This window comes from Diplodia seriata, assembly GCF_021436955.1.
Source record: "Diplodia seriata strain FDS-637 chromosome Unknown scaffold_8, whole genome shotgun sequence".
Classification (NCBI taxonomy): Eukaryota; Fungi; Ascomycota; class Dothideomycetes; order Botryosphaeriales; family Botryosphaeriaceae; genus Diplodia; species Diplodia seriata.
This window is the reverse complement of record NW_027117315.1, coordinates 315,182-339,704: the sequence shown is the minus strand read 5'-3', so window position 1 is coordinate 339,704 and position 24,523 is coordinate 315,182. Positions and strand designations below refer to the sequence as shown.

General features: G+C 57.6%; 4 protein-coding genes across 4 annotated transcripts; 1 reads left to right on the top strand and 3 right to left on the bottom strand.

Annotated features, from left to right (window-relative positions):
• Positions 1 to 406: 406 nt before the first annotated feature.
• Positions 407 to 2,270, top strand: TEF1 (translation elongation factor EF-1 alpha; the record flags this gene model as incomplete). Its single annotated transcript, XM_066779115.1, has 6 exons — positions 407 to 411; positions 492 to 562; positions 622 to 677; positions 910 to 2,055; positions 2,111 to 2,126; positions 2,185 to 2,270. 6 exons carry the CDS (start codon positions 407 to 409, stop codon positions 2,268 to 2,270), a joined length of 1,380 nt encoding a protein of 459 aa, XP_066629919.1.
• A 4,879-nt stretch (positions 2,271 to 7,149) lies between these two features.
• Positions 7,150 to 8,101, bottom strand: ecm33_4 (cell wall protein Ecm33; the record flags this gene model as incomplete). The annotated part of the gene is made up of 2 exons (XM_066779114.1): positions 7,150 to 7,972; positions 8,052 to 8,101. 2 exons carry the CDS (start codon positions 8,099 to 8,101, stop codon positions 7,150 to 7,152), a joined length of 873 nt encoding a protein of 290 aa, XP_066629918.1.
• A 983-nt stretch (positions 8,102 to 9,084) lies between these two features.
• Positions 9,085 to 10,062, bottom strand: VPS21 (Vacuolar protein sorting-associated protein 21; the record flags this gene model as incomplete). The annotated part of the gene is made up of 3 exons (XM_066779113.1): positions 9,085 to 9,773; positions 9,838 to 9,901; positions 9,979 to 10,062. 3 exons carry the CDS (start codon positions 10,060 to 10,062, stop codon positions 9,085 to 9,087), a joined length of 837 nt encoding a protein of 278 aa, XP_066629917.1.
• A 9,093-nt stretch (positions 10,063 to 19,155) lies between these two features.
• SLS55_007696 (uncharacterized protein) lies at positions 19,156 to 19,871 on the bottom strand (the record flags this gene model as incomplete). The annotated part of the gene is made up of 2 exons (XM_066779112.1): positions 19,156 to 19,733; positions 19,868 to 19,871. 2 exons carry the CDS (start codon positions 19,869 to 19,871, stop codon positions 19,156 to 19,158), a joined length of 582 nt encoding a protein of 193 aa, XP_066629916.1.
• Positions 19,872 to 24,523: the final 4,652 nt, after the last annotated feature.

Genomic DNA, 24,523 nt, shown 5'->3' with positions numbered 1-24,523 from the left:
TCTCGCGGCTAGCGGGCAAGAGACCCAATTGTGTGGCCGTCGCAGAGGCAGACTCCACGGGAGTCATACCGCGAACAGCGCATCAGACGAGCGCTCGTTGGGCCGCCGCCGCAAGGTTCCAAGGTTGCCCCGCCATCAGCTGGCAGTGCATGAGGTAGGGCACAAAAGTTTTCCCTGCTTAGTTAGCGCCCCCACCACGCCGCCCGCGCCCGATAAAAACCTTCCTGCGCCCCTCCACCACCTCTTCTTTTCCTCTTCGTCTCACACACCTCGAATCGTCGGCATTCGTATCTGTGTACGCCCGACCCCGCCATTGCCTCTCTGCCTCGACCGCTGTACTGACCCCCGCCCAGGATCTCAAACTACTTCAACTCCAAGTTCCAGACAACTCTTCCACACCGTCACCATGGGGTACGTCGCAGCCCGCCCTCGCCCGCCGGTCGCACCAGCGCCGCTCCGCTCCCGCCGACGCATACTGACGAGCGCCGCAGTAAGGAAAAGACTCACATCAACGTCGTCGTCATCGGCCACGTCGACTCTGGCAAGTCGACCACCACCGGCCGTAAGTTGTCCTCGCCCAGTGCCTACGTCATGAGGCAGCCCCGCTCACACGCATCGCAGACTTGATCTACAAGTGCGGTGGTATTGACAAGCGTACCATCGAGAAGTTCGAGAAGGTAAGAGGATTTTTCCCGCTCCCGCACTGCGTGCACAGCCCACCTTATCGCTCGGTGAGGGGCATTTTTCGTGGTGGGGTTTGGCCCGCGCTAAACCTCGTCTGAGCTCGGCAAACTGGCCGCACTTGGTTTTTTGCGACCGGCGTCTGGCCGATGCGCCCCTCACTAGCGAGCAATGCCCCGACCACTCATGTGCTCTCGTACGACCACAGGCTAACGCACGCCACAACAGGAAGCCGCCGAGCTCGGCAAGGGTTCCTTCAAGTACGCCTGGGTCCTTGACAAGCTCAAGGCCGAGCGTGAGCGTGGTATCACCATCGACATCGCCCTCTGGAAGTTCGAGACCCCGAAGTACTATGTCACCGTCATTGACGCCCCCGGTCACCGTGACTTCATCAAGAACATGATCACTGGTACCTCGCAGGCCGACTGCGCCATTCTCATCATTGCCGCCGGTACTGGTGAGTTCGAGGCTGGTATCTCCAAGGATGGCCAGACCCGTGAGCACGCCCTGCTCGCCTACACCCTGGGTGTCAAGCAGCTCATCGTCGCCATCAACAAGATGGACACCACCAAGTGGTCTGAGGAGCGTTACCAGGAGATCATCAAGGAGACCTCCAACTTCATCAAGAAGGTCGGCTACAACCCCAAGACCGTTCCCTTCGTCCCCATCTCCGGCTTCAACGGTGACAACATGATCGAGGCCTCCACCAACTGCCCCTGGTACAAGGGTTGGGAGAAGGAGACCAAGACCAAGTCCACCGGCAAGACCCTGCTCGAGGCCATTGACAGCATCGACGCTCCCGTCCGTCCCTCGGACAAGCCCCTGCGTCTGCCCCTCCAGGACGTCTACAAGATTGGCGGTATTGGCACGGTCCCCGTCGGTCGTGTCGAGACCGGTACCATCAAGGCCGGTATGGTCGTCACCTTCGCCCCCGCTGGTGTCACCACCGAGGTCAAGTCCGTCGAGATGCACCACGAGCAGCTCGTCGAGGGTGTCCCCGGTGACAACGTCGGCTTCAACGTCAAGAACGTCTCCGTCAAGGAGATCCGTCGTGGCAACGTTGCCGGTGACTCCAAGAACGACCCCCCCAAGGGCTGCGACTCCTTCAACGCCCAGGTCATCGTCCTCAACCACCCCGGTCAGGTCGGTGCTGGCTACGCTCCCGTCCTGGACTGCCACACTGCCCACATTGCTTGCAAGTTCTCTGAGCTGCTCGAGAAGATCGACCGCCGTACCGGCAAGTCGATTGAGAACAACCCCAAGTTCATCAAGTCTGGTGACGCCGCCATCGTCAAGATGATTCCCTCCAAGCCCATGTGCGTTGAGGCTTTCACCCAGTACCCCCCTCTTGGTCGTTTCGCCGTCCGTGACATGGTAAGCAACACTCCCTTCCAATATAATCAGTCGAACATTGCTAACTCCCTCACAGCGCCAGACCGTTGCCGGTTCGTACCAACCATCCACCCCTCCCCTCCCCCATGTTCTAATGCTAACAAACAACAGTCGGTGTCATCAAGTCGGTCGAGAAGTCAGACAAGGCCGGCGCCGGCAAGGTCACCAAGGCCGCCCAGAAGGCCTCCAAGAAATAAGCGATTCCTTTTTAGGTTTAGCTTATTTCTTTCCCCTCTCGAGATTAGCGTTTCGTGGAGGATTTTCGAGTGGTGCGGCTTTTCTTACTTTTCTGACGGTTTACGAATCATGGGAAGGGAGGATTGCTAGATTTACTTCTATCCTTCCAACAAAAAATAGAAGTGATGATGTTCTGACAAGTCTTGTTCCCTCTGCCGATGATGTCTTGCGTTGTGCCTTGGTGTTTCATTATTGCGCCCGCTCTTAACGCGCGACCGTCGGTCCTGCATGATCGGAAGTCGTCGCACTGTTCGCGTCCATGCGCGGATGACTAAGTTCCTCTGGTCCCACTTAGACCTCCAACATGAAACTGGCCCTGGTTTACTCCTGTTGGGACTCGCGGGTGGGTTTCGTGCAGACATGATGGTATGCAGTCGAAGCCTTCATGCAGACGCACTCAAGGATTCATTGCAAGCGCTCGTCTACGCCGCGGCTTTGTCGTCGTCGCGTCGTTATCTCGCAAAGAGGTCTATCATGCCACCGCAGAAATCTATCCTCCTTTTTCGATACTCTGTCGAAGCCATTGTCGAGATACAACTTTTCGCATTTCCCGCAGCACATTTGCGTCCGGACCACCTCTTTCAGATCCCCATCCCCACGATTATTATTATGTCGAATTAAACTACTGGCCGGTGGTTGGCACGGTGTACTGCACATACAAGCGTACTTCGTCTATCGGTATATCACCTATGTGCTAGCGGCCCGCGCGCCGAGCCCCGCTCCTCTCCCACGTACGTTACCTACCTAGCTCCCGGAACCTTTGCGGGCACACGATAATCCTTGGGGAGATCTTGCTTTCCTTCCTGGGGAAGATCTCTTCTCGGGACGACGTACCATATATGTATGTAAGCGGTTCGGCTTAAGGATGGAGATCCCGGTAACAGTTACCCGGGGTGTCGGTGATTGGTGGTGATGGTGGTTGGTATCCAGTTAAAAATAAAAGGGTAATGTGTCATTGGGATCGGGACGGGTGGCGGGATGGGGACGTCGGTTTGACGGGTTGATGTTGTTGTGGGGGTTTTTTGGTGTGGGCGAGGGGTGGGTGCTGTTGGTACCGTGATGACAGACACATCGTTTCTCTGCCTTTTTGGGTGATGGGCTTGCCTTGTAAGGCCTGCCTGTCTTTGCGAATACGCGACAAACGTGGGAAGCGTAGGCATAACGCCATCATGGCCGTGATTTTCCCCTTTTGATGAAGGACCCGGATGGGTGACGGCGTTGACGCTGATGCGGAAGTACGTACGGGGAGTGATGAATTTGCTTAAAGCAGCGCGAGAGAATCTGGATTTCCGGCCGAACTTCTTATCTCTTTGGTCGTCCAGAAACGTCATCTCTTAATTGAGGGAAATAGACGTTGTTGCCTTAAACGCGTCCCGCGTTGGCAGTGGGCGTAGACGAAAGTACTCGACGGGTTGCAGGGTAAAGGCGAGGATTAAATTACTTAGTTATAGGGCTTAGTAAAAGACGCTTATATACTATAGAAGATCGAATTAAAGTATAGCTTAGACTCTTACATACGAGTAATATAGTCGCAGCGCGCGGTAAGTATGCCACGACGCGAGGAAAGAGCGACCTTCTTAAAGTATATTACCGGTTCTATAGTAGTAAGGCAAACCAACCACTATAGTTAATAATATAATACCTTTCTAAAGAGCTTCTTAAGCATATTATCGCTATTATAATTCGTACGAATTACTAGCTTACTTGTTTCGACGAAACTCGTTTTCTTATCGCCTACTTTTTTATAAAAGTAGTTCTTCTTCTTTGCCTCCTTTTCTTCTTTATTAAAGACTTCTTATATATAGAACGTAGCTAAACGTTGTTTTACTATCGTTTCGCAATAGCCGCTTCTTCAAACATTATCACCCAATCCAACCACTACCATTAACGACGTCCCCGACGAGCTACTTGAGCAAATGACCGCTTATTTGAACATTGTGCCTGCAAGCCTACCGCGCCAGCCAACCCCGCCGCCTCGGCAAAAGAGATGGGTAACGGCTGGCCTAAGTAACAGTTACCTGGCTGACACGTCTATGGCTGTTTGCTGTGGAGTGAGCCGGACGGGGAGGGAGAGCGGCGCCGGCCGGCACTGTGGTCAGACAGGGGCGCCGCCGGGCCTGAAGCTTAAGGCCTGGCATCCCCCGAACCGATTACCATTGGCGGCCTTCCAAGACAACTGCTTGAGCAAACTTCCGCTTAGTTGAACATTGTCCCCCACTCCCCCAAAACTGACCACCACTGTGGGCGACCTTCCCGAAGAGCTCTTTCATCCCGTAGAAGACACTATACGCTACTCATGTGGGTAGTCGAATCCAATGTCCGGATAAAGGTTTGAGTTTTGATAGGCACTTCCACACCCTGGCAGCTCTCGATCCTTAGGGTGTTTCTCGGGGTGTCGATCACGATGCCCTCTGGGCCTTGGATATCCATTCCGATTAACAGCGCTCCTTGCGCATCGTCGATCAAGTGGACTTCTCTGCAGAATGTGGCTTTTACCCATGATCCTCCTTTCTTCGCCCTGAAGGAAACGAATGGAAAGGCTTTTGCCGTCGATCCGGTATGCGCGGGCCGGCGATCGAGTCTCGCCTGTGGTACAGTTTAACGTCGCGATCTCCCTGGACGGTTGCAGCTCCGTTTAATACTTTAATACGGTAGCTTTTGCGCAGTCTTGAGCTCTTGAATGGGGATCCCCAGTTCAAGGGTGGCGATTCCTGTGCCGGCTTGGCCGGTGTTTGGTACTGTGCCGGGGTCGTCGATCCTATGGTAATGTCGTGCTGTAAGCCCTTGTTCCCGTTGGGTAGAGGACATAGCCATCCTCGCGGTTCCTTCAGCGGTTTCGAGACTAAACCCTTGTTGCTGGGGTAGTTAAATCCAGTGTCTAGACGTAGATATAAACCTTAAATGCCGACAAACTTACCCCGATATTGGATTCAACGACCTACGTAGGAGAGGATTAAACGCAAACACACTCGTCTAGATTATCGGATTCTACTATCTCCGTAGGGAGAACGTGCCGAAGAGCTTCTAGAGCGCAATGCCGCCTATCTAAACATTTCCCCTTGGGAGGACCTCCTACCCCACCAGAGACATGAAAAGCCCACCGGGGAACAATACAAGCACCCCGAACCAAGTCCTGCCAGACGATCTGGTATTGTTCGGCTCGGCGGACATACTTGTCAAGCGAGGTGAAGGCGTCGGGGAATTTCAAGTCGCGACGAAACTGAACGTTAATGCGGTCGTGGGCCTGAAGGAGTTGCCCTTCGACCGTGGTAATATCCGCATCCCTGGCAAGGCGGACGCAATCTGTAATAAAACGGCTAATAGATTTACTCTTTTTAACCTTATCGACCCCGAAAGACTTATTCCGGAGCTCCCGTTAGGCCTCTACCGGGCGTTTGCGGAAACGCGCAACGAGTTCCTCGATCCAACGCTTCGCGCCGGAGCCTCCCTAGAGATGCCTACGTTGCCGAGAGGTAAGTTGGCCAACGTACCACGCTTGGGCTGATCCTTTGAGGCATCTCTGTAGGTTACGTCGAACTTCCTCGCCCGACGTGGCGAAGAGCTCGCTTTCGACGGCCTCGACGAACTGCCGGACGTTTGCCATTTACATCCCCTGACTTTGGCCAACGAGCACAGCAACAGCTCAGCAGCGAGCACTAGCTTTTCATAGATTCGACTTTACCAATCCATCAAGGAGACGTATCATTGCAGTTCCATCCAACGCGAAAGGAGTGGCCGTTGCAGACAACAGCCCAATGCATAAGGCTGGTTCATGATTAAGATGCTATACTATACACGCTCAGATTTTCTTCGTCTTTATATATACACAACATGGCTGCAAAAACGGGGGTATCTCAATATATACAGCGTCCCCTTGTCCGCGATCCGGAAGGACGAAAAATCACCGTACCCTCCGCAAAAATCCTCTGCCAGACGGCGCGCCGCCCGAGGTAAGACGCAACCATCTTCGGGTACATCGCATCCCCCCTCCCCCCCCCCCCCCCCCTCTCTCTATCCCTCTCCCTCCTCGCCCAAAAGCCACAAACCCCCCACGTCACCTCACCTCACCTTCCCCCCTTCTTCCGCCCCCCCTCCCCCCCAAACACCTCATCCCCCGGCAACTCCGCCACCACCCCACCCCCGCCCGGCGCCTCGACGAACCCGCGCTCCGCATCCAACTCGTTCATCAACCGATGCGCCTCCAACTCCTGCACCATGGCGCTCTCCGGCAGTTCCTGCGGTCCCTCCATCTCCTTCTCCTCGTCTCCCCCTCCTTCTTTTCCTTCTCTCTCTCGTCGATCGCGGTCCGCCGCCAACGGCGATGTCGCGCGCTGCCGCCTCAACCGCCGCAGCAGCACGACCAGCGCCGCCCCGCACGCGATCCCGAAGACCCCCCCGACGACGCCGACGCCGAGGCCGATTTTGGCGCCGTTGGTTAAGGGGCCGATGGATGAGGATGTGCTGCTGCTGCTGCTGCTACTACTACTACTGCTGCTGCTGCTGCCTCCGTCCGTTGACGTCGACGACGAGGAAGTATCGCGGTTCGTGACTGCAGCCGCGCTGACGGTGGTGTCGCCCGAGGCGTCGGTGCAGGCGAGGCCGCCCTCGACGACGGTGCCGTTGGCGGCGATGGCGCGTTTGAGGGCGGCGCAGTCGAAGGATGTGGCGGTGGTGGTCAGGTTGACGGACCCGCGGAGGGTGCGGAGGGTGGGAAAGGTGATGCTGTGTGTGGGTTTTTCCCCCCGGGGGGAGGGCTTGTCAGTGGTTGCCACCCCGCGGTCTTGGTTCGATGTTTTCTTGAGTGGGGCATCCGCGTGTGTGTGTGTGTGTGGCTCTGGCTTACCTGGTGAAGGTCCCGTCCAGGTATACGTCTCCTCCTATCGTCTGCAGGCTGGCGAACGCGAGCGATGTCAGGTTGGGGTTGTGGCTGATGTTCACGCTCCCGCCGACGGCGGCCAGGGCGGGGAACGAGAGATTGCTCAGGGATTCGCTGTCGACCACGGTCAGAGTCGAGCCGATTTCCTCCAGGCTGCCGGCGGAGAAGGTCGCTCCTTCGGCGCCGGCGACGAACAGGTCGCCGGTGATGTTCGTCAACGAGGGGATGGAGACGCTGGTCGCGTTGCGGAAAGCCATGTCGGCGGCGGTGGCCAGGACCGGCAGGGAGATTTCGTTGTTGGCGTTGAACCCGTTGCTTTCGAACGAGATGGACGTGTCGACGGTGTCGAGGTGAGGGATGGTGATGTTCTCCATGTACTTGTTGTTGCCGACGTACAGCGTGCCCACCGTCTTCAGGTTGCTGAGGCCGAGGCCCTCGAACGAGCCGAGGGAGGTGTCCTGGATGTTGACGCTCGTGGCCCGGCTGATGGGCGTCGAGAAGCTGAGGTTGCCGAGGGAGGGCAGGGCGGACCATTCGATGACGTCGACCGAGGTCAGCAGCGGGAAGTCCATCGAGCTCAAGGCGGTCAGCTCCCGGAGGTAGAAGTTGTCGACATGTCTCAGCGCGTTCCCGGACAGGTTGTGGAGCTCCGTGGCGCCGTCCGCGGTCAGGTTTCCGTTGATCACTTCCAGCCCGTCGAGGGCGACGTTCTTCGCCGCGTCCGTCGCGATGGCCACCGTGCCCGAGTACGTCGTGCACGCCGCCAACGCGCTCGCCTCTTCCGAGCTGCCGATGGTGGTTGTGCCGGTGCATGCTGTGCTCGAGAAGTCAGTCGAGACGGTCTCGGGCCGGGGCTTCGAGACACTTGCCTGCCGACACAAGGCGCGCCCACACGATGAGGAGCCAGAACAACATGTTGCGTTGGTTGTAGGGTTGGGGGAGGGAGTGCGCGGTGTGAAGGATTCTCTCCCTCTTTCAATTGACCCCTTCGTTTGCTTGCCTTTACCGCTGGTGTGGGGCTCCGCTGTGCCGCTGGATGATCTTTTGGGGGCTGAAAGACGCCCCATTTCTGTGGGGCGCCTTGACAATGGATGCATCTCTTCTTTTGTGGGGCTAACCCTCTCGCGACCAATCCTTGCGATGAACGTTGCCGCCTATATCATAGCCGAGTCAAGAAATCCTCGTTTGCAGGGATCGACGGGTTTGTAGCAGAGCAGACTAAACCCTGTAGATATGTATCCAGATTGATCCTGCGTGGTTCATATATTAGCTTCAGCTGCCTATAGATATGCAATTGTCAGCATTTTGAAGTCGTGTTCAGTTGTTAAAGCATCTTCGTCTCTAAAGGGTTAAGTGCGGCGCCTATAGTGTTAGTGTTGACCGGGATCATGGTTTTAGTGTCTACGCCCTGGCCCCGGGCCCGACCTCAGTCTGTCGAAGAAGAGAAGGAGCGGAGACTCGAGAGAGAGACGACAGACCTTGACATACCTCCCAGACCCTGCAAGACACGGTACTGCTCCCGACTAGGGCTCCCGCAGTGTGTCTTTGTTAGCTCCCCATGTTAGAATCCCTTACAGGTGGAAACAAGGTCCTTGTTTCAGCCCAAGGGCTTCTTTAAACGGCGTCATAATATTGATAGACCTATTTTCACAACTAAGCCTCTAACACGTACAAGTCCACACGAGCAAGGAGATATGATCGATGCTTCAAACTTCTCGTAGGAAAAGCATTTACACGGCCGTGTAGCCAGGGAAGTTGAAAGAAGGGAGAGAGAAGAACGTCAATGCGGGTTCCAAACATAAGCCTTCGTCATGCCGTATCTGATGTAATGACTATTTCCACCCCTGTCTATCCGACTACTCCTATCCGTTTACCATCAATTCTTTCCCCCAGCCGCTTCAGCAAGCGCATCCCTGGTTGGGGCCCTGGGCATCCCGCGCGTTGGTGAGGTTCACCCGCGCATCGTCTCCCCTGTTTAAGCTGGTCTGGCCGCCGACGCCACGCGGGCCCTTCAGGCTCGTTTCCGGGATGGCGTTGGCGATGGCGGTGAAGACCTCGGCCACGTTCTGGCCCGTCTTTGCCGACGTCTCGAAGAAGAGCAGGCTCTCCTCGTCGGCGTAGGCCTTGGCCATCTTGGTCGCCACCTTGCGCGCATCGCTGTCGTTGTCGTCGTCCTCCGCCGCGGCCGGGGCGGCGGGGGCTTCGGCAGCACCTTCGCCATCAGCCTCGCCCTCGGCGGCGCCCTCCGCACCAGCACCTTCGGCAGAATCGGCCGGGGTCTCCGCGGCGGTGGGGGAAGCAATCTCCTCCGCATCCGCATCCCCGCTGTCGGCCTCGACCAAATCCGCCTTGTTTCCAACGAGGGCAATGACGATTCCGGGGCTGGCCTGGCGCTGGAGCTCGGCAACCCAGTGCTGGGCCTTGGTCAAGCTGGAGGCTTTGGTGATGTCGTAGACGACGAGGGCGGCTTGGGCGTTACGGTAGTACATGGGGGCCAGGCTGGCGAAGCGTTCCTGGCCGGCGGTATCCCAGATCTCGAACTTGATGGTGCGGGTGGGGAGGTTGCATTTTTGGGTCAAGAAGGCGGCTGTACGGGGTCACGTCAGTCTATCTGGGGGGCAGAGCAACGGGGCGGCGGAGTGCGGGCGGACCTCCTATGGTGGGTTCCTTGTTCTCTTGGAAGTCATTGTTGACGAAGCGCATGACCAGCGACGACTGCACGCGAGGTGGGCGTCAGCATGTGGAATAATCGGCAGCGGATGGCGTTATCACGGTGGTTGCAGGAGGCGTACTTTTCCGACGGCAGCCTCGCCAAGCAGAACCAGCTTCACGCTGCTGCTGGGCTTGGGCGCCGCAGCTGCTCCTGAGTCGGCCATGGCGGTTGATGCCGTGCGCGGAGTGTAGGATAGAGCGGGCTCGACTGGCTGGATGGAGTTGGCGGAGACAGGTGCGGTTGCGCGCTGAGCACAGGCGGTGAACGGGGAACGCGTGGGTAACGCGCTCGGATCAGCTTCACCGGTGTGGACGACGTGTAGGCGAGCCGACGCGCGCGGGAAGGCAAGAGTTGGGCTGCTGGAGGGAGGCCTGGATAGCCGTCTGCGGCGGCGCTGAGGCCCTGGGCAATGACGCCTCCGGATTCGTGGAGTGTTGGGGTCACGTGCGTGGTTAGGTAAGCTGCTGATTATCTTATCTGACCTGAGCAAGGTCGTGGCCGCTGCCAAGGCGACGCTGACGAGAGCACCAGCACAGCCGCGAGTGGCGGAGTGCGCATAACTGTCGTCTCCGCGCTGGGCACTCGTCATTGCACCTGAAGAAGACGAGCGCGGAGTTATCCCGCAGCCTTGTCCCCACTGGCAAGACACCGGAATCGCGATCCACAATGCGCATTCCGCAGCTACAATATTTGTGCATGTCGGCCCTGCACGTCTTGTTTCGGATGCGGCGAGAGTGGCACGACTCGCTCAGGTCTAGCCCGCGCCGCCACACGCCAGCCCAACAGACGGCTAGCCGCAAGTAACAGCACGGAGGGCAGCAACGGGCGGGTGCGCATCTTATTTTCCGCGAGTGCAATACAAACACCGAGGATCTCGATTCGATCGCGGCGCTTGCTTTTTCGGGTGTCTCAGCGGCGTGTCGCAGAAGTGGCCAGCAGCCGAGCACTGGGGTTTCCCGGCTCCGCAGGGCCCGCCAGCGGCGCAAAAGAGTCTAGGCTGCTGCTCCAGGCGCGCCTCATGATGATGCCACGGACCCGTCTCCTCGCAAAAATGTGGGGAGCAGCGCGACAGTCGACAGGTACACGTATCGCGAGCGCCGGCGGGTGCCAATCGCAGCGCGCACGGCGGCTCGTACCTGCGCCGCAGCCAGCGACGGGCCGCTGCTGGGCGGCGCGCGCTGCGTTGGCAGCCGGTGCTGAGCGCTTTTTCGCCCTCGAAACTTTTTTTGGCGGGGGCCGAGTGCCTGGCAGCAGCGGGAATGCCGACTCTCTTTCGTCATTACCCCACAGCACGCCGCCGAGTGGCTGGGCTAGCAAGCACATGACAGGCGCAGCAGACCGGCGACAGCACACCAGACAACTTTGGTTGTCACAGCTGTGGCTTGCCCGTCGCTGCGGCGAGCACAGGGCACCGGTTCAGCGACGGGCGATCCGCGCCGCCGTTGCTGGCGCTGCGGACGATCGCGCTGCTGAAGACCGCTCTGGCTGGCGGTGCCTCCACCATGCGAGCAGCCGAAGCGAGCAGCCAATGCAACCTGGACGGGCGGGCGCGGCGGCAGAGGGGGAGCGCGAGACGCTGATCTCGGCCCCGTGGATCACCCAGTGCGGAGGAGGCCAAGCCCGAAGCAGCCAGCCAGAACACCGCGCCGCCCAGTAGCGGCTGATGGCCACCGGGGCTCAGGAACGCGCGGCCGCGAGCGTAAGGGTCTCGTGCAAAACGACGAAGGCACGGCAGCTTCAGAGCATCAGCGGAGCAACAGTGCAACGCCCCCATTCCTGGCCCTCGGGCAGCTCGGGCGCGCGGGCGGCCAGAGCGCGTCCGCCCGCTATCGACCGCAGGCCCCGAATAGCAGCACGCTATCCCCTCGTTGCGCCATGGGGCATCAGCCGCCAGTGGCCGCAGTACCTATCGCTGCCTTGGTCACGTTCGGCGGGCCCTGCCTGGCGCCATACGCCCGTCCAGCTGATTTGACTGATTACCTGACGCGCCCGCCCGGCCCAGCGCCCTGCCGTCCAGCGACTTTTTTTGTGTCTGCCATCGCCTGTCTCACGCCTGCATTGTAATCGCACCCCGGCCGCGTTAGCCTGCCTCGCAAGTCGCACCGTCAGCACTGTGTGCGGGGGCGCTTTCATTGTAGTGCATCTCCATAATTTTTGGCCCGCCCGCTCAGCTTCCTTTCAAGGTCCGCTTGCACGGACGACACGCTCCTAATCGCACGCCTCCTGGGCCATCGACGCAACAATTGTTTCGACTCTCTCCCGCCCTCCTCGCATTCCTCCTGCCCCAGTGCTCCCTCCAAACAACCTCTGCCATCCAATTTCACCCCCTCCCGCCGGCGACATCGGACCCGAAGCCATGACGGCCACCAGGGTACGTCTCCTGATCGGCCCCCGCTCCCGGCGAGATAGCACCGCTGACTTGCCCCGACCTCAGGAAATATCGCGGCCCTCCAACCGCTCGTCTGTCGGCGCCGTCGCCTCCAGCCTGCCCTCGCGGCACTCGCACTCGCACACGCACTCGCGCGGCAACTCCAGCTCCCTGTCCAGCTCGCTCAACCCCGCCCATCGCGTCTCGCGCCGGAAAAGCGTCTCGACCACCGCCGCCAGCAATGCCGCCGCCACCGGCGACAGCAGCGCCGCCGTCCCCCGCCGCACCTCCAAAGCCCACTTCGCGCCGCGCGGGCCCCAGGCCCTGACCGGCTACCCGTCGATGCCGAGCAGCCTGCCGAACAATGGTTCGGGCTTCCAGGGCCCGGGCAGCTACGGCCGGGGGTCCGCCGTGGTGACGGACGGCCCGCCGCTGGCCTCGATCCCCGACGCGGAGAAGGGCGGCAGCAACAAGTCGCGGATACGGCGCGCGAGCGAGGGCTCGCGCGTGTCCAAGGAGGGCGGCAAGCGAGCAAGTGGTAGCGAACTTCGATGTGAAAAATGTGGGAAAGGGTACAAGCACAGCAGCTGTCTCACAAAGCACCTGTCAGTATCCCCTGGTCGCCGAGCCCGCATACCTTCACACGCCGGAGTTCGAATGCCCTTCCAGCTCGCCCCTGGCGTGACAACACTCGTGATGAGAGCGCAATAATGTTGACCTTTCTGTGCAGATGGGAACACACTCCCGAATGGGCAATCACCTCGAAGCTACTCATTTCGAAACACCAACAGGTTCAACTACTTGAGGCCGCCTCCGTGCTGGTCAACATGAACCAAGAGGCCGCCGCCGCCGAAGCCGCAAAGGCCGCCGAGAGCGACCACTCGTCGCCCTCGCCCGCCGGCTCCGGCTCGTCAGACTACCGTGACGACGGCATGAGCTCCGCCGAGACAACACCTCCACCCCACGACGACGCTCCCATCATCGGCTCCTACACCGGCGGCCGTTTCCCCAACAAGCGCTTCTCCAGCAACAGCAGCGCCTACTCGCAATCCTACCAGTCCAACCAATCCGTCTTCTCAGAAAGCATCCCCACCAACGGCTCCTCCTCTCTGAACTTCTACAGGCAGCAGAGCTACGACGGCGGCCGCCCCACCACCTCGGGCACCTCGGCCACCGCGTACGAGGACGAGGACCAGGCCGACCTGGCCGCCGCCGTCGGCCTCCTGAGCTGCAGCTACGGCACCCCCCACAGCAAGCCCGTCATGCTGCCCCCGGACGTGCCGCCCGTCCCGCCGCTGCCGGCCCGCTTCGTCAACAACAGCAGCAGCAGCGTCGATTCCCCCTCCTCCCGCCACCCGGCGGGCTGCACCACCATCGCGACACCGCCGGGCCAACACGAATACGCCGCGTCGATGCGGTCGTCGTACACATCATCGCGCCACGGCAACAACGTCGACGAGGACGTGGACATGGAGGACGACGACGATTATTACGAGAGGCAGCAGCGTTCGCGGGGTCGTAGCGACGAGGATGACGAAGGCATGTTTGGCCGGATGGAGGAATAAATAATTCCTGTGTGTGTGTGCGTGTGTGTGCGCGTGGGCGGGGACGGGGGTCTGGGGGGCGGGATTCTTTTTTCTTCTTTCCCACAACAAACCTACCCTTTGGAACGGATCGGCGATCTCAATCCGCACGCATCTCCTCCCCCTCCACCCACCCGATCCTGCTGCTTGCTGGTTGCTGGCCGCACACCAAATTTTTGTTTTATCGTTCTCCCTCTTTGAAATAAAAGAAACCAAAAAATTATTTCATCCAACCAACCAACCACATACCAACCGAAACCAAACCTCAGATGAATCAATCCAACCGTCCACGACTCTGTCTGTCTGTCTCTTTCGAATTTTGAATTTTTTTTTTCTCTTTCTTTTTAACTTTTGGTGTTTTCATCCGTCCGTCACACACAAATGAACGAACGAAACTGGTTTTTTTTTTTCTCTTCTTCTTTCCCCCTTTCCTTTTAAACTTTCCTCTGCGCGACGACATTCATCCATCAATCAATCACCCACAACCAATGCGGCCCCGACTCGTCAGCACCGAAGAGATGGCTCTTTTGCTTTTTGCCTTTTTTTTTTTTTTGGCGTTTCCTCTCCTCTCCTCCTTTCTCGCTCGCCCTATTTTCCCCCCTCCCCCTCCCCGTCCGTCGCATTCTTCCGATTCGTCGCCTCGTTGTTGTTGTTGTTGGTTTTTTTAAGATTGCGGGTGTGCGCGTCTGTGCCTGTTGGATCCAGTTCGGTCCGGGCGGGGCAGGGGCAGGGGCAGCCAGCAATCCTTTTTCAATGAAACAAACAACGTGGCGGCGGCGGCTGGGGCGACGGGCGGCGGGCGACCGGCTTGGTTTGGTCCTTGTCGGCATCGGATGGGAAGATTGCGGGAGTGGGTGAGTGAGCGAGTGAGTTGGGAGAGAGAGAGACGTCGTCGAAGAGGCAAGGCAAGGCAATCGTGGCTTTCGAGGTTAAAGTTGGAGGGCGGGGTTCCGCATTGGTGTGTGTGATTTCTTTTTTCTTCTTTTTCTTTTTCCGTTTGGGAGGTGGGTGGAGGGTTTTCTGGGCTCCCTTGTTCTTCCGCGTACATCGATCGGTGTGAGGTCGTTGGAAGGGAGGGAGGGAGGGAGGAAGGAAGGAAGAAAGGATTGGTTCCGTCGTCCATCTGTTCTTCTTTTCGCGTTCGTTGCGGATGGAGATGGTGGTGGCGGTGGTGGAGATGTGATGGAAAAGTTCCTCGTGGGGGTAGTGTGTGTGTGTGTGGTGTAGCATTTGTAGCGAGCTGTCGTTGCTGTCCTGTTCTGTTCTGTTCCTGTCTTGCCTCATGAGTGAGCGTGAGTGTGTCATACATACCTTTTGTGTGACGTGAGAAGTAGCATTCTGTCGTTTTTTCTTCTCTTCTTCTCCGCCTGAAGTCTCTTTCTTGGGCAGGTTTCGTAGGAGATGGGGATGCGGACATGAACATGAAGATGAGCAAAACACATTTCAAGACCAGTTTCCTGTTCCTTCTTTTTTTCCCCTCTCCCTCCCCTTTCCTCCCTCCCCTCTCCACCCGTTCAGGGTGTGAAATGGGAAGGAGGTACTGTCGTTTGCGATGTGAATGCTGTCATCCTGCACGTTTTCCTTTCTTTCCCACCATCACGTGAAACCATCCAGGGTGTTTTTTTTCGTCTTCTTCCTTTTCTTCCCTTTTCCCCTCTCTTTCATCACTAACCTACCTTTCTTGCATCTGAATGAACCCTGCGTGCAACGTGCATGACTGGTGTCCTTCACCGGTTCGTCTCTCCGTTGCTGTTGGAGAGACGCAAGTCTGACGTCTACCGATTGCTTTCCTGCTTCGTTCGTCTTTCTCTACTCATTTGCATGATGGATCCAGGTGGGATGGACGGAGCAAGAAGGAAGGGGTGCGTGGGGGGATGGATAGCATGGAAACGGGTGGGAAGGAGAGGGACGTAGGAGATTTGAAGGAGAGAAAGAGGACATGAAAGCAGAGAGCGAGGCGGGAGGTGGGGGACAAAAGCGTTGGAACTGGAAAATGTTTGAGGGTGTTTTGGATATATTTGTTCGCGCACATGCTCATTTCGGCATGCCGTACAGCCAAGGCCCAATGGAAGAACAACTGCGAGGATTGCCGTTGTCATTGGAGAACATTGTGTCCAAGTGAGGCCCGTACTGGGCAATCTTTGGTTGAGTGTTGCGTGGCGGAAAGAGAGGGGAAAGAGAGTAGGAAGCAATTGGACGAGAGTGAAGGCCGAAGGGCCGAAGGGTGACGGAGAGGCACGTAAGAGGGGGCGAATGAAGGATTCTGCGAGAAGTATAACGTGGGTGTGGCAAGGGAAGGCGTCCGGGGCGGTGAGTATGCGAAGGTCAGGTGATGTGTTCCGGTTGGGTTGGTTGGATGGATTCAACGGGCGAGGCAAGTCCAGACGGTTCAGGATGTATTGGGAGTCTGGGGCACGCGAGACGGCAAGACGTGGGAGGCCATGCGTCGGAAATGGCTCCGAGGGAAGGCTGCGATTGGATATGCCTCGTCGATATCTGTTGTAAATTGATAAAAGGGAATCCGTAGTGGAAGGAAGGTCGCGGTGCATGAGAGACGGGCCAAGGAAACGGTGTCGTCACATTGGGGCAAGGGTCGAGGTGGAAGACGAAGCAGAAGAATGGGAAAGGGAGGAAAGGGAAGCAGAGGGACTTGGGGCGGGCAAGGTGGTACCTAAGTAGGATGTGGAGAGCAGGCAGGCAGGACGGGCGGCAAAGGTCCGAAAGTGTGATGGTCGGGCCGGGGAGAGGGCGGGCAGCAGCCTCTGCATGGCATGCTTGCTTGCTTGCTGCCAGCAGCCCCAGTAGTCGTCGGTAAGTGCTGCCTTGCGCACCACGATTCCGCCCGGCCGGGCCGTTTACTGGAATGGGCAATGAATCGGCCCTTACCTGGGGTAGTACCGGCCATGGTGAAGCTTGGAATCTTTGCTGCTTCTCCCTCCAGTGGTGGGATCCTTTTGCTTTTGGTGGTACGCTTCTTTTTCAGGGCCAATGCGACGGCCCTCAACGTCTGCGAGCTCCGAAGGGGCAGCAGAAACGAGAGTGTCGATGGGCCATGGACGCGCAGGCGCATAAGTGATGGGTCCCCTGATTCGGGTAGGTGATGAACAAGGTCTCTGGCCAAGCAATGCGATTCGCTGGCGGCGGAGAGAGCAGCGCCTCCGACATCATCGTCGGCAGCTCGCTTCAAGACACAGTGATGTTGCGGCACACGGTAACACGGCTGACGACGATAAGATCGACAGGAGTGCAGTTGCGCCGCCATTGAGCACGCCGTCAGCATCGCATTGCACGCCGCTCGCATTGTGCGGTTACACGGCGACTGTGCCTGCACTCATCAGGACGCGAACTGGCGATGGCCGTTGGCCGGGGGCGCTGGGGGGGCATCGTGTTGCCAATCTTGGGCAATCAGTCGGGCGGGACGACGTCATCGGCACTCGGAGCAGCCATCACCCATCGCCTGGCGGCTGAAAGAGCTGCTGTGCGGTGGTGCGCGATTTTCTTGAGCATGCAGCGCTCCTGGCCGGTTGGTTGTGTGAAGCTGATGAAAGCTTTGGCGAGGTCGGTTGCGGTGTGGGGACTTGGGCTGCTGCCCGGTTGGCAACGGCGATCTCAGGATCTCTGTCCGCCTTCCCCACTCTTCGCACCTCGACACCTCTCGTCACTTTCATCATCCTCATTTACACTCCCCCTTCCCGCCGATGATCCACGCCTTTCCGAGCTAGCCCGCCCGAATTCCATCCCAGCCCTCGCGTGCACAACCGCCCTCGCCGTTGGACCAACCCTCCAAGCCCTCTCTGCCTCCCCGCCGCCCACGCCCTAAACGCAATCGCGAAGCACGAGCCGCACGCGGTGCGACATCCCAAGGGAAAAAGAGAACCACGACCGGAGGCCAGCCAGCCACCAAATCCATCATGTCGTCCGCGCAACGCCGTGTCTGGCGATCAAGACACCATCACCGATCGCTTCTCCGCCCGCCTGCGCATTTCGTTTCGCCTGCCGAACGAAGCTGGTCGTGGTGGGGGATCGGCGCCCTTCGTCTGTTGCCCTGGCCCCCCGTCTCCCCGGTTACGCCACGGGTCTCTCACGATCGCGAGATGGTGTCTTACTTGCGCCGACGGGATTGTTGATGGGCAGCAAGCTCATCAGATGGCCGCGTGACCGGACAAGTTTTTGCCATTGCTGAAATCTTGGAACAGGTGGGTTGTGCCAGATGTGGGGCCGAGATGGATATCGAGGGGCTGGGCGGAGAATCTTCTGGCCATTGGCATTGGCATTTGATTCGGCGCCCTTGGTCCTGCACTCTCCATGGCGGAATATCTGGTGTGAGTTGTGGTCGCTACCTGAGGCTGGAAAGGTAAGCCTTGTCTCATTTCTTCAGCCGCATTTTCGCGCTTCTTTGGAGATGAGAGAGAGCCTGCGTCGAACACGCGAGGTGAAAGAGCTGGGGCTGCTTCTCTATTCCCCAATTGGTGTTCAATCGACCCGATGAGATGATCTGAGGAATTCGTCATAATCTTCTCGCGGATTCGAGAGCAAGACCAAGCGGAACGGACATGTTCCTCCCTTTCCCGGACGCACCAGAGCCGTTTCATCCAGAGGAGTGATCTTCAATCAGCTGGATGGTCAGCCTGATCGGCGGCTCGCGTCATCATCCGTGCCGACGTGTGGCACCGCCTATGGGCCAGTGATACCGACGGGCAACAAAGATGCTCGTCAGGGTTCATCGCCATCCAAGCTCGACCTCTCATCAAGACTTGACAGTACATATGTACGAGCGGGGCGCCGTTGGACTGCTGGCATGAATAGCTATTAGTTGTGGAGACGTGCTCATCTCGCATGCGCAGGGAGAACATCTGTCCGCCGACCGATTGGCTCCTGCGCCGTGGCCTCTGTTGCAGACCGTATCTTTGGCCCTGCAGCAGCTTCTTCATCTAGACAAGCGCTTGCACTGCTGGTTGGTCCTCGGTGCTTTCTCATGCTAATCCCAGGTTCCTGTCGGCGATGTCGCTAAATCGCCTTTTGCTGCCGTGGGCAGTGCAACATCCTGGGTGTCTTCGAAGGTCTGCTCCGGATGGCAGCACGACAGGCCACAGCAGACTTGAGCTTTCTAAGCCCACCGAGGTTGATACGCTCTTCCTACGCGGGCAGTTGAATCCAAGATCCGGATGTAGATGTGCGCATCAGCACGAGGACTTCGCCAAGGCGCAGGCGACCACACTCAAGGCGAAGAAGGACGTAAAGAAGAACGCTATTGAGTCGAAATTCTGGATCCTTCCGAACGGCCGCGACAAAAAGAGCATTACCTTTACCGATGACTGCCTCGGGACCAAGGCAGCCAACTAGGCACACGGGGCGCAGGCGTAGGCGCAGGGGGCGCAGGCGCAGGCGGGTCGAAAACTGGGATCATCTTCTTCAGCTCTGCACCGAGAGCGTTCATGTCTTTGGCCGCGATGATTTTGAGCTGAGCGCCGGGTGGAATATTCCTCGGCCGGAACGTGATGCCAGATTTGTAGGGGCCCTTAATGTGGCCGAGGCCGGTGTTGCCGAGCAAAATTTGCGAACTCTTACACTTCTTCTTCCAATTCACGAGGTCTCGACCAGGTGCGACATCCCGAATCTCTCTAGTGTCGAGAGTGGTCACGCCGACTTCCTTGAGTTCATCTTCGGGTGCGTAGTGCTCAGTGTCGATGGACACCAAGACCACATCACCCATGAATGCGTGCGGCGGAGGCGTGGCAGAGTCAAAGTCGTGGCCGGCGCAGGCCTCGTTCACGTTCTGGGCCAGGAAGACATGCAACGTGTACAAGCTGTCCCAGCAGGCGTTGTGATGGTCAGGCAGATCTGGGTTCTTCTCGTTACGCAGCGTACCCACCCCAGCAAACTCTGCTCGACCCGGACCGGATCGCACCCCGAGCCCATCTTGCCCGCAACGACCTGTCTCCACGCAACAGAAAGTTGCTGCAAGACTATATGCAGTCTAACCTGAATAACTTCGGCAAGGACAAGCGCTCACCTACCCATCCGGACAGCACCGATGCCGATTCTAAGAAATACTTCGACCGGATCTTGAACGCCTCTACTACCCCATCCACCAAAGCCTTAGAGAAGATGCAGGCACACAGCGACATCGCACCCACATCTACATCCGGATCTTGGATTCAACTACATATAGAAATGTGTTGTGACATCCCATTGAGGAGTCAAGGACAACACGGTCACGGACATTTGACTACGTCAGATCGATCTCTTAAGTTCACACTAACACTCTTGTGCCTACACGGGCAGTTGAATCCAATATCCGGATGTAGATGTGCGCATTCAAACTCCACATCTATGTCCGGATCTTGGATTCAACTGCCCGTGCAGAAATATGTTATGACATCTCATTGAGGGAGTTAAAGACAGCACGGTCACGGATATTTTATCCCTATATTAATTGACTACGCCAGATCGATTTCTTAATTAAGCTAGTACTCTTATCCTTGCACTGGTGTCATAGTGCAGTTGGTATGGTATAAACACAGCGAGATCGAGATTCTCTCTGCTGGAATATCCGAATCGGGACTGCCAAAAGGGTATCGAGGCCTTCACGTCGACCCTGCGCTCTATCCGCTATCACCGGCTTCCTCGTTGGCACTTAAAGTCCGGATCCGGACGCGAGTATCTGCCTTCCCACCGCCCATCTACGTCAGTACTGGTGCTTCAACTCCCTACGTTCCAGTCGCGGGAGAGGCAATGAGTTACTACCCTGGACTTTCCGGGGAGCCCGGAGGATGTAGGCCTTAGCAGCGTCGGGGCCCATCCTGTTGTAGCCGTGGACGTTGAAGGACTGGCCGAAGAAGGGATGGTTCTTGGTAGTAACCACAGCGCTTCGCCTCTTCAGCGTCCATGACCACCCATATAGAAGTAATGCAGGACCTCGTTTCCGGCCCGGAGTATTTCTGCCTACTATCACGCCTCCGGCGCATTTACTATCGGTGACGGTGGCATCCCCAGCCACTTCCTCGACTGCCTGCTTCACTAAAGTCGAAGGAATAGATCTATCTTAAACGGGATTATCGTTAGGTGCGGATCTCGACTTCGTAAGGCCGGCTTTATCTAGAGGGCCCGACGAAACTAGAGTCTTCGGTTGCTTCAGTTTCTTCGATATCCTCGTCGAAGATGCCTTAGAGCTGTTGACTCGCTTCTTCGTTGAAGGAGCCGGAATAAGAAGTCGACGTCGTGGAGACTAAGGGGGGTTCGGAAGCACTTCTGGTGCTGGTGAAGTGTCCGCGTTTGAGGGCTAAGCGGTCGATCTTGGCTTTGTCAAGCCGGCCTTCTTCCGTGCACGGTAAGCAGCTTGCGCAGCTGCGCTCTTTGCTTTCCTGTCCGTCTGCTCCTCGGGTGTCTCAGTAGCAAGTCGGTCTGGCATCACGCTCTTCTTCCGTCTCCTTCTCGTTTGCGGTAACCCGCCTGTTGTTCTGCTTGGTGGGCCCGCCTGGCATCACGCTCTTCTTCCGTCTCCTTCTCGTTTGCGGTAACCCGCCTGTTGTTCTGCTTGGTGGGCCCGCCTGGCATCACGCTCTTCTTCCGTCTCCTTCGCCGCGCGCGCAGCCTTCCAGGCTCCTATGGTCTTTGAAGTACTCCTTATCCCCTTCGCGTCTCTCGGCAGTCTTAAGGGCTCTTGGAGTTCTTGGCTTGGGCTCCATCAGTCCCTTCTCGACCAGTCTCGCGGTCTCGTTGGCGGTAACCCGCCTGTTGGGCTGCTTGATTGGCGCTCTGAGATGGAATTGGACGGAGCACAGGAACTTATGCAAGACTACGACAATGCGCACCCGGGTCACTACGAGAAGAGGGCGCCGACGCGCTTGACTCTCACGACCTACCGTCCAGGTCCTCCCGATTACTGTACCAGCTTCTCCGTCGGTCTCACTTCCGGTAACTGCCCCGCGCCTGCACCCCAGGACCCCCAGGGTCCAAGCGCCCCGAAGATATAAATACCCTCCCACCCACCTTTCCAACCTTTCTTCTACAACCTCGTACTTCCTCTGCTTAGCCTCGGTGGTGTCGCTAGGGGTGATCAAGGCGTCGGTGCCGGAGTTGTTGTCCTCGAGACGGTACTCAATGAGCCAGTGAAGCAGGAACGGGAGGAGGAGCCGGACGATCTCTTCGGGACAGATCTTGTACTTTAGCAGGTGCGGCCAGGTTTTCTGATGGACATGGAAAGAGTTGACATGCCGTTGTTGGCAGGAGCGATCGACAGGGGGGGGGGGGGGGGGGGTATTCCAAGAGGGACAGGGAGGACGCCGGTTTATCCTTAGAACCTATCCGGGAAGAAACGAAGAAGCCCAGGAGGTAGAAGAAGAGAGGTCTAAGCGTTACCCGCCTGTTCAGATCATTGGGCTCGACAGCGAACACCAAAGCGCTTATTGAGAGGTTCCTCTCTCATCTCAATGATAAGGTGGCTTGTCGTGTGGCGATGGGACAGTATCGAGCGGAGTGCCGTGCGGGTAAGCCAGTCAGTTTCGACATGGCGGCTCAGATTGCCCGGGACTCGCACATCGACCTACATGACGGAGTCGCAGCTGCAGGCCTCATGAAGTCCAGAGCACAGAAGGATAAGGAAGAACGAGAGCGAACTGCTCGAGCCGAGACTCAGGCACAGCTGGGAGTTGTAATGCAGGAATTTTTCCGAGGAATGGAAGGTGCTCCGGACTGTCTCATGGTGCAGCAGTTCCTCAACAAGCACATCGTTGAAGCTGACGGCATCACCTACGGTCATCTACTCGACTACTCGTAGAAGCTCTCGACGGACATGAGCCGAGCACTGGTGAGGTTGGGTATATATAAGGGCATTGAGGCTGCCTTGGGCTTTGAATTGGCATACGTTGGGATGCGGTGAACAATCAGATCCATTGGGGGGACTTGTCGAATAGAGTAACGGAACAAATCCTTCCACGTGTACAGGAGGCTGCCAACACGTTTTCGTTGATCGTCGGTGACCGCCAGATCTGGAGACAGGGTGATTTCGTGTTCCACCATCTTCGCCAGAAACCGATCCAGGTGGCGAAGGTGTTCCTCCAATGACTTGTCGAACACGGTAAGATCGTCGATATATGCTCTGCAGAAAAGGCGAAAGTCGCGTATGATGGCGTCGAACTGGCGTTGACTGTAGGAAGCGGAGTTGATGTAGCCCATGATCGCGACCTTGAAGGATTCTTGTCCGCGATGGGAATTCACGGTGAGCTTGTGTCGATCCTCCTCTTTAATTCGCCATTGGTAAAAGAAGGAAGTGGCATCCATAACTGATATGAAGTTGCATCCCCGTACGGCGTTGATGATATCCTGTTGCGCCGGTAACGGGTAAGAGTCCTTCTCGAGCGATCCAATCAATCCTCAATGACCGAGTCCGTTGCCTCTGCCAGTTGATGGCGCCGGCAATCCGCGAGGCCTAGCAAAACCTTTCCTTCCGCAGAAAAGCTACGTAGCCCAGAATCGTCCCGGGCCGGCGAGGGAAACTCTCTGACGGGTGATGCTTGGCTTGCTTCTGCTTTTGCGTTCTTTCCTTCGTCTTTTCTACTCATGAGAGAGAGAGAGAGAGAGAGAGAGAGCGGATACAATATATCACAGCACTGCCGGTCCAGCAGCCAAACAACTCCATCGAGACAGTGCCAGTGCCCAAAAACGCTTCTCCCTCTTCCCCCCCCCCCCCTCTCTCTCTCTCTCACATGGAACGAGCCAAGGGATCCCCGGTCCCAGAAGCCCCAGAGATGCCACCCTCACACGATGCGCAGTCGCAAGTTGTGGCAGTGCAGTGCGCGGGGCATCATCAGTTCAGGTCACGCGCGCGCTTTCCTTTTCATCCACCCTGCGCCGCGCCGCCCACTTTTGCTTTTGCTCGTCTCACAACAACGGGAATCGGACGACAAAGCACGCCGCGGCGAACACACGGATAAATCTGGCCTGGAGCCCCTGGGAAGGCTGAAGTGAGAAAAGGTCCGGTGTGATGATGGTGGCAGCAGGGTGCAATGACAAGGCGAACGTGGTCAATGAGGCTTGGTTGGGGCCATGTCGTGATGTGAGGTGACGACGTACGTCTCATGCAACGGCTAAAGGGAAAAAAGAAAAGGGGGGCGGCGGAGGTGGGTATCGGTGCTCGCTCTCTCTTTCTCTCTCCATCTTCCGCAAAAGCCGGAGCGTGCAGGTTCTTGGAAATGGGAAGCAGGATACCTGTTTCCCACCGAGTCGCGCGGCGGCATACCGTGGGGTGATTGTGGAAATTTGTGGCCGGGTGCGAGCACGCGAGGCCTCGAACTTCTTCACGATAATGTGCAATGCTTACCCAGCGTCCCCCCCGGCACACGGTGGCTGCAAAAAATTGCCGTGAACGAGCTGGAGATGAAAAAGAAGATAATAGCCGACGGGTGTTGTTGTGAGGCTCTTTGCGCCACCACCCCGAGTTACTTAGCCTGATCAGGAAGTCCGGAAGCGGGTTAGCGTCATCTGTTCCTCATATCCTGTAGATAAGATACCCCCGTTTTCGAGCCTGTGCGGATACATCCAGACACGAGATGTGAAGGGAGTGGTGACCCGTGCCGTTCGGCAGGCCCGTGAAATCTTCATTGCGAGTGACCACCTGTACGCGATTTGGTTCAGACCGCCTCACCACCCGCCTCACCACCGGCCGTGGAGAA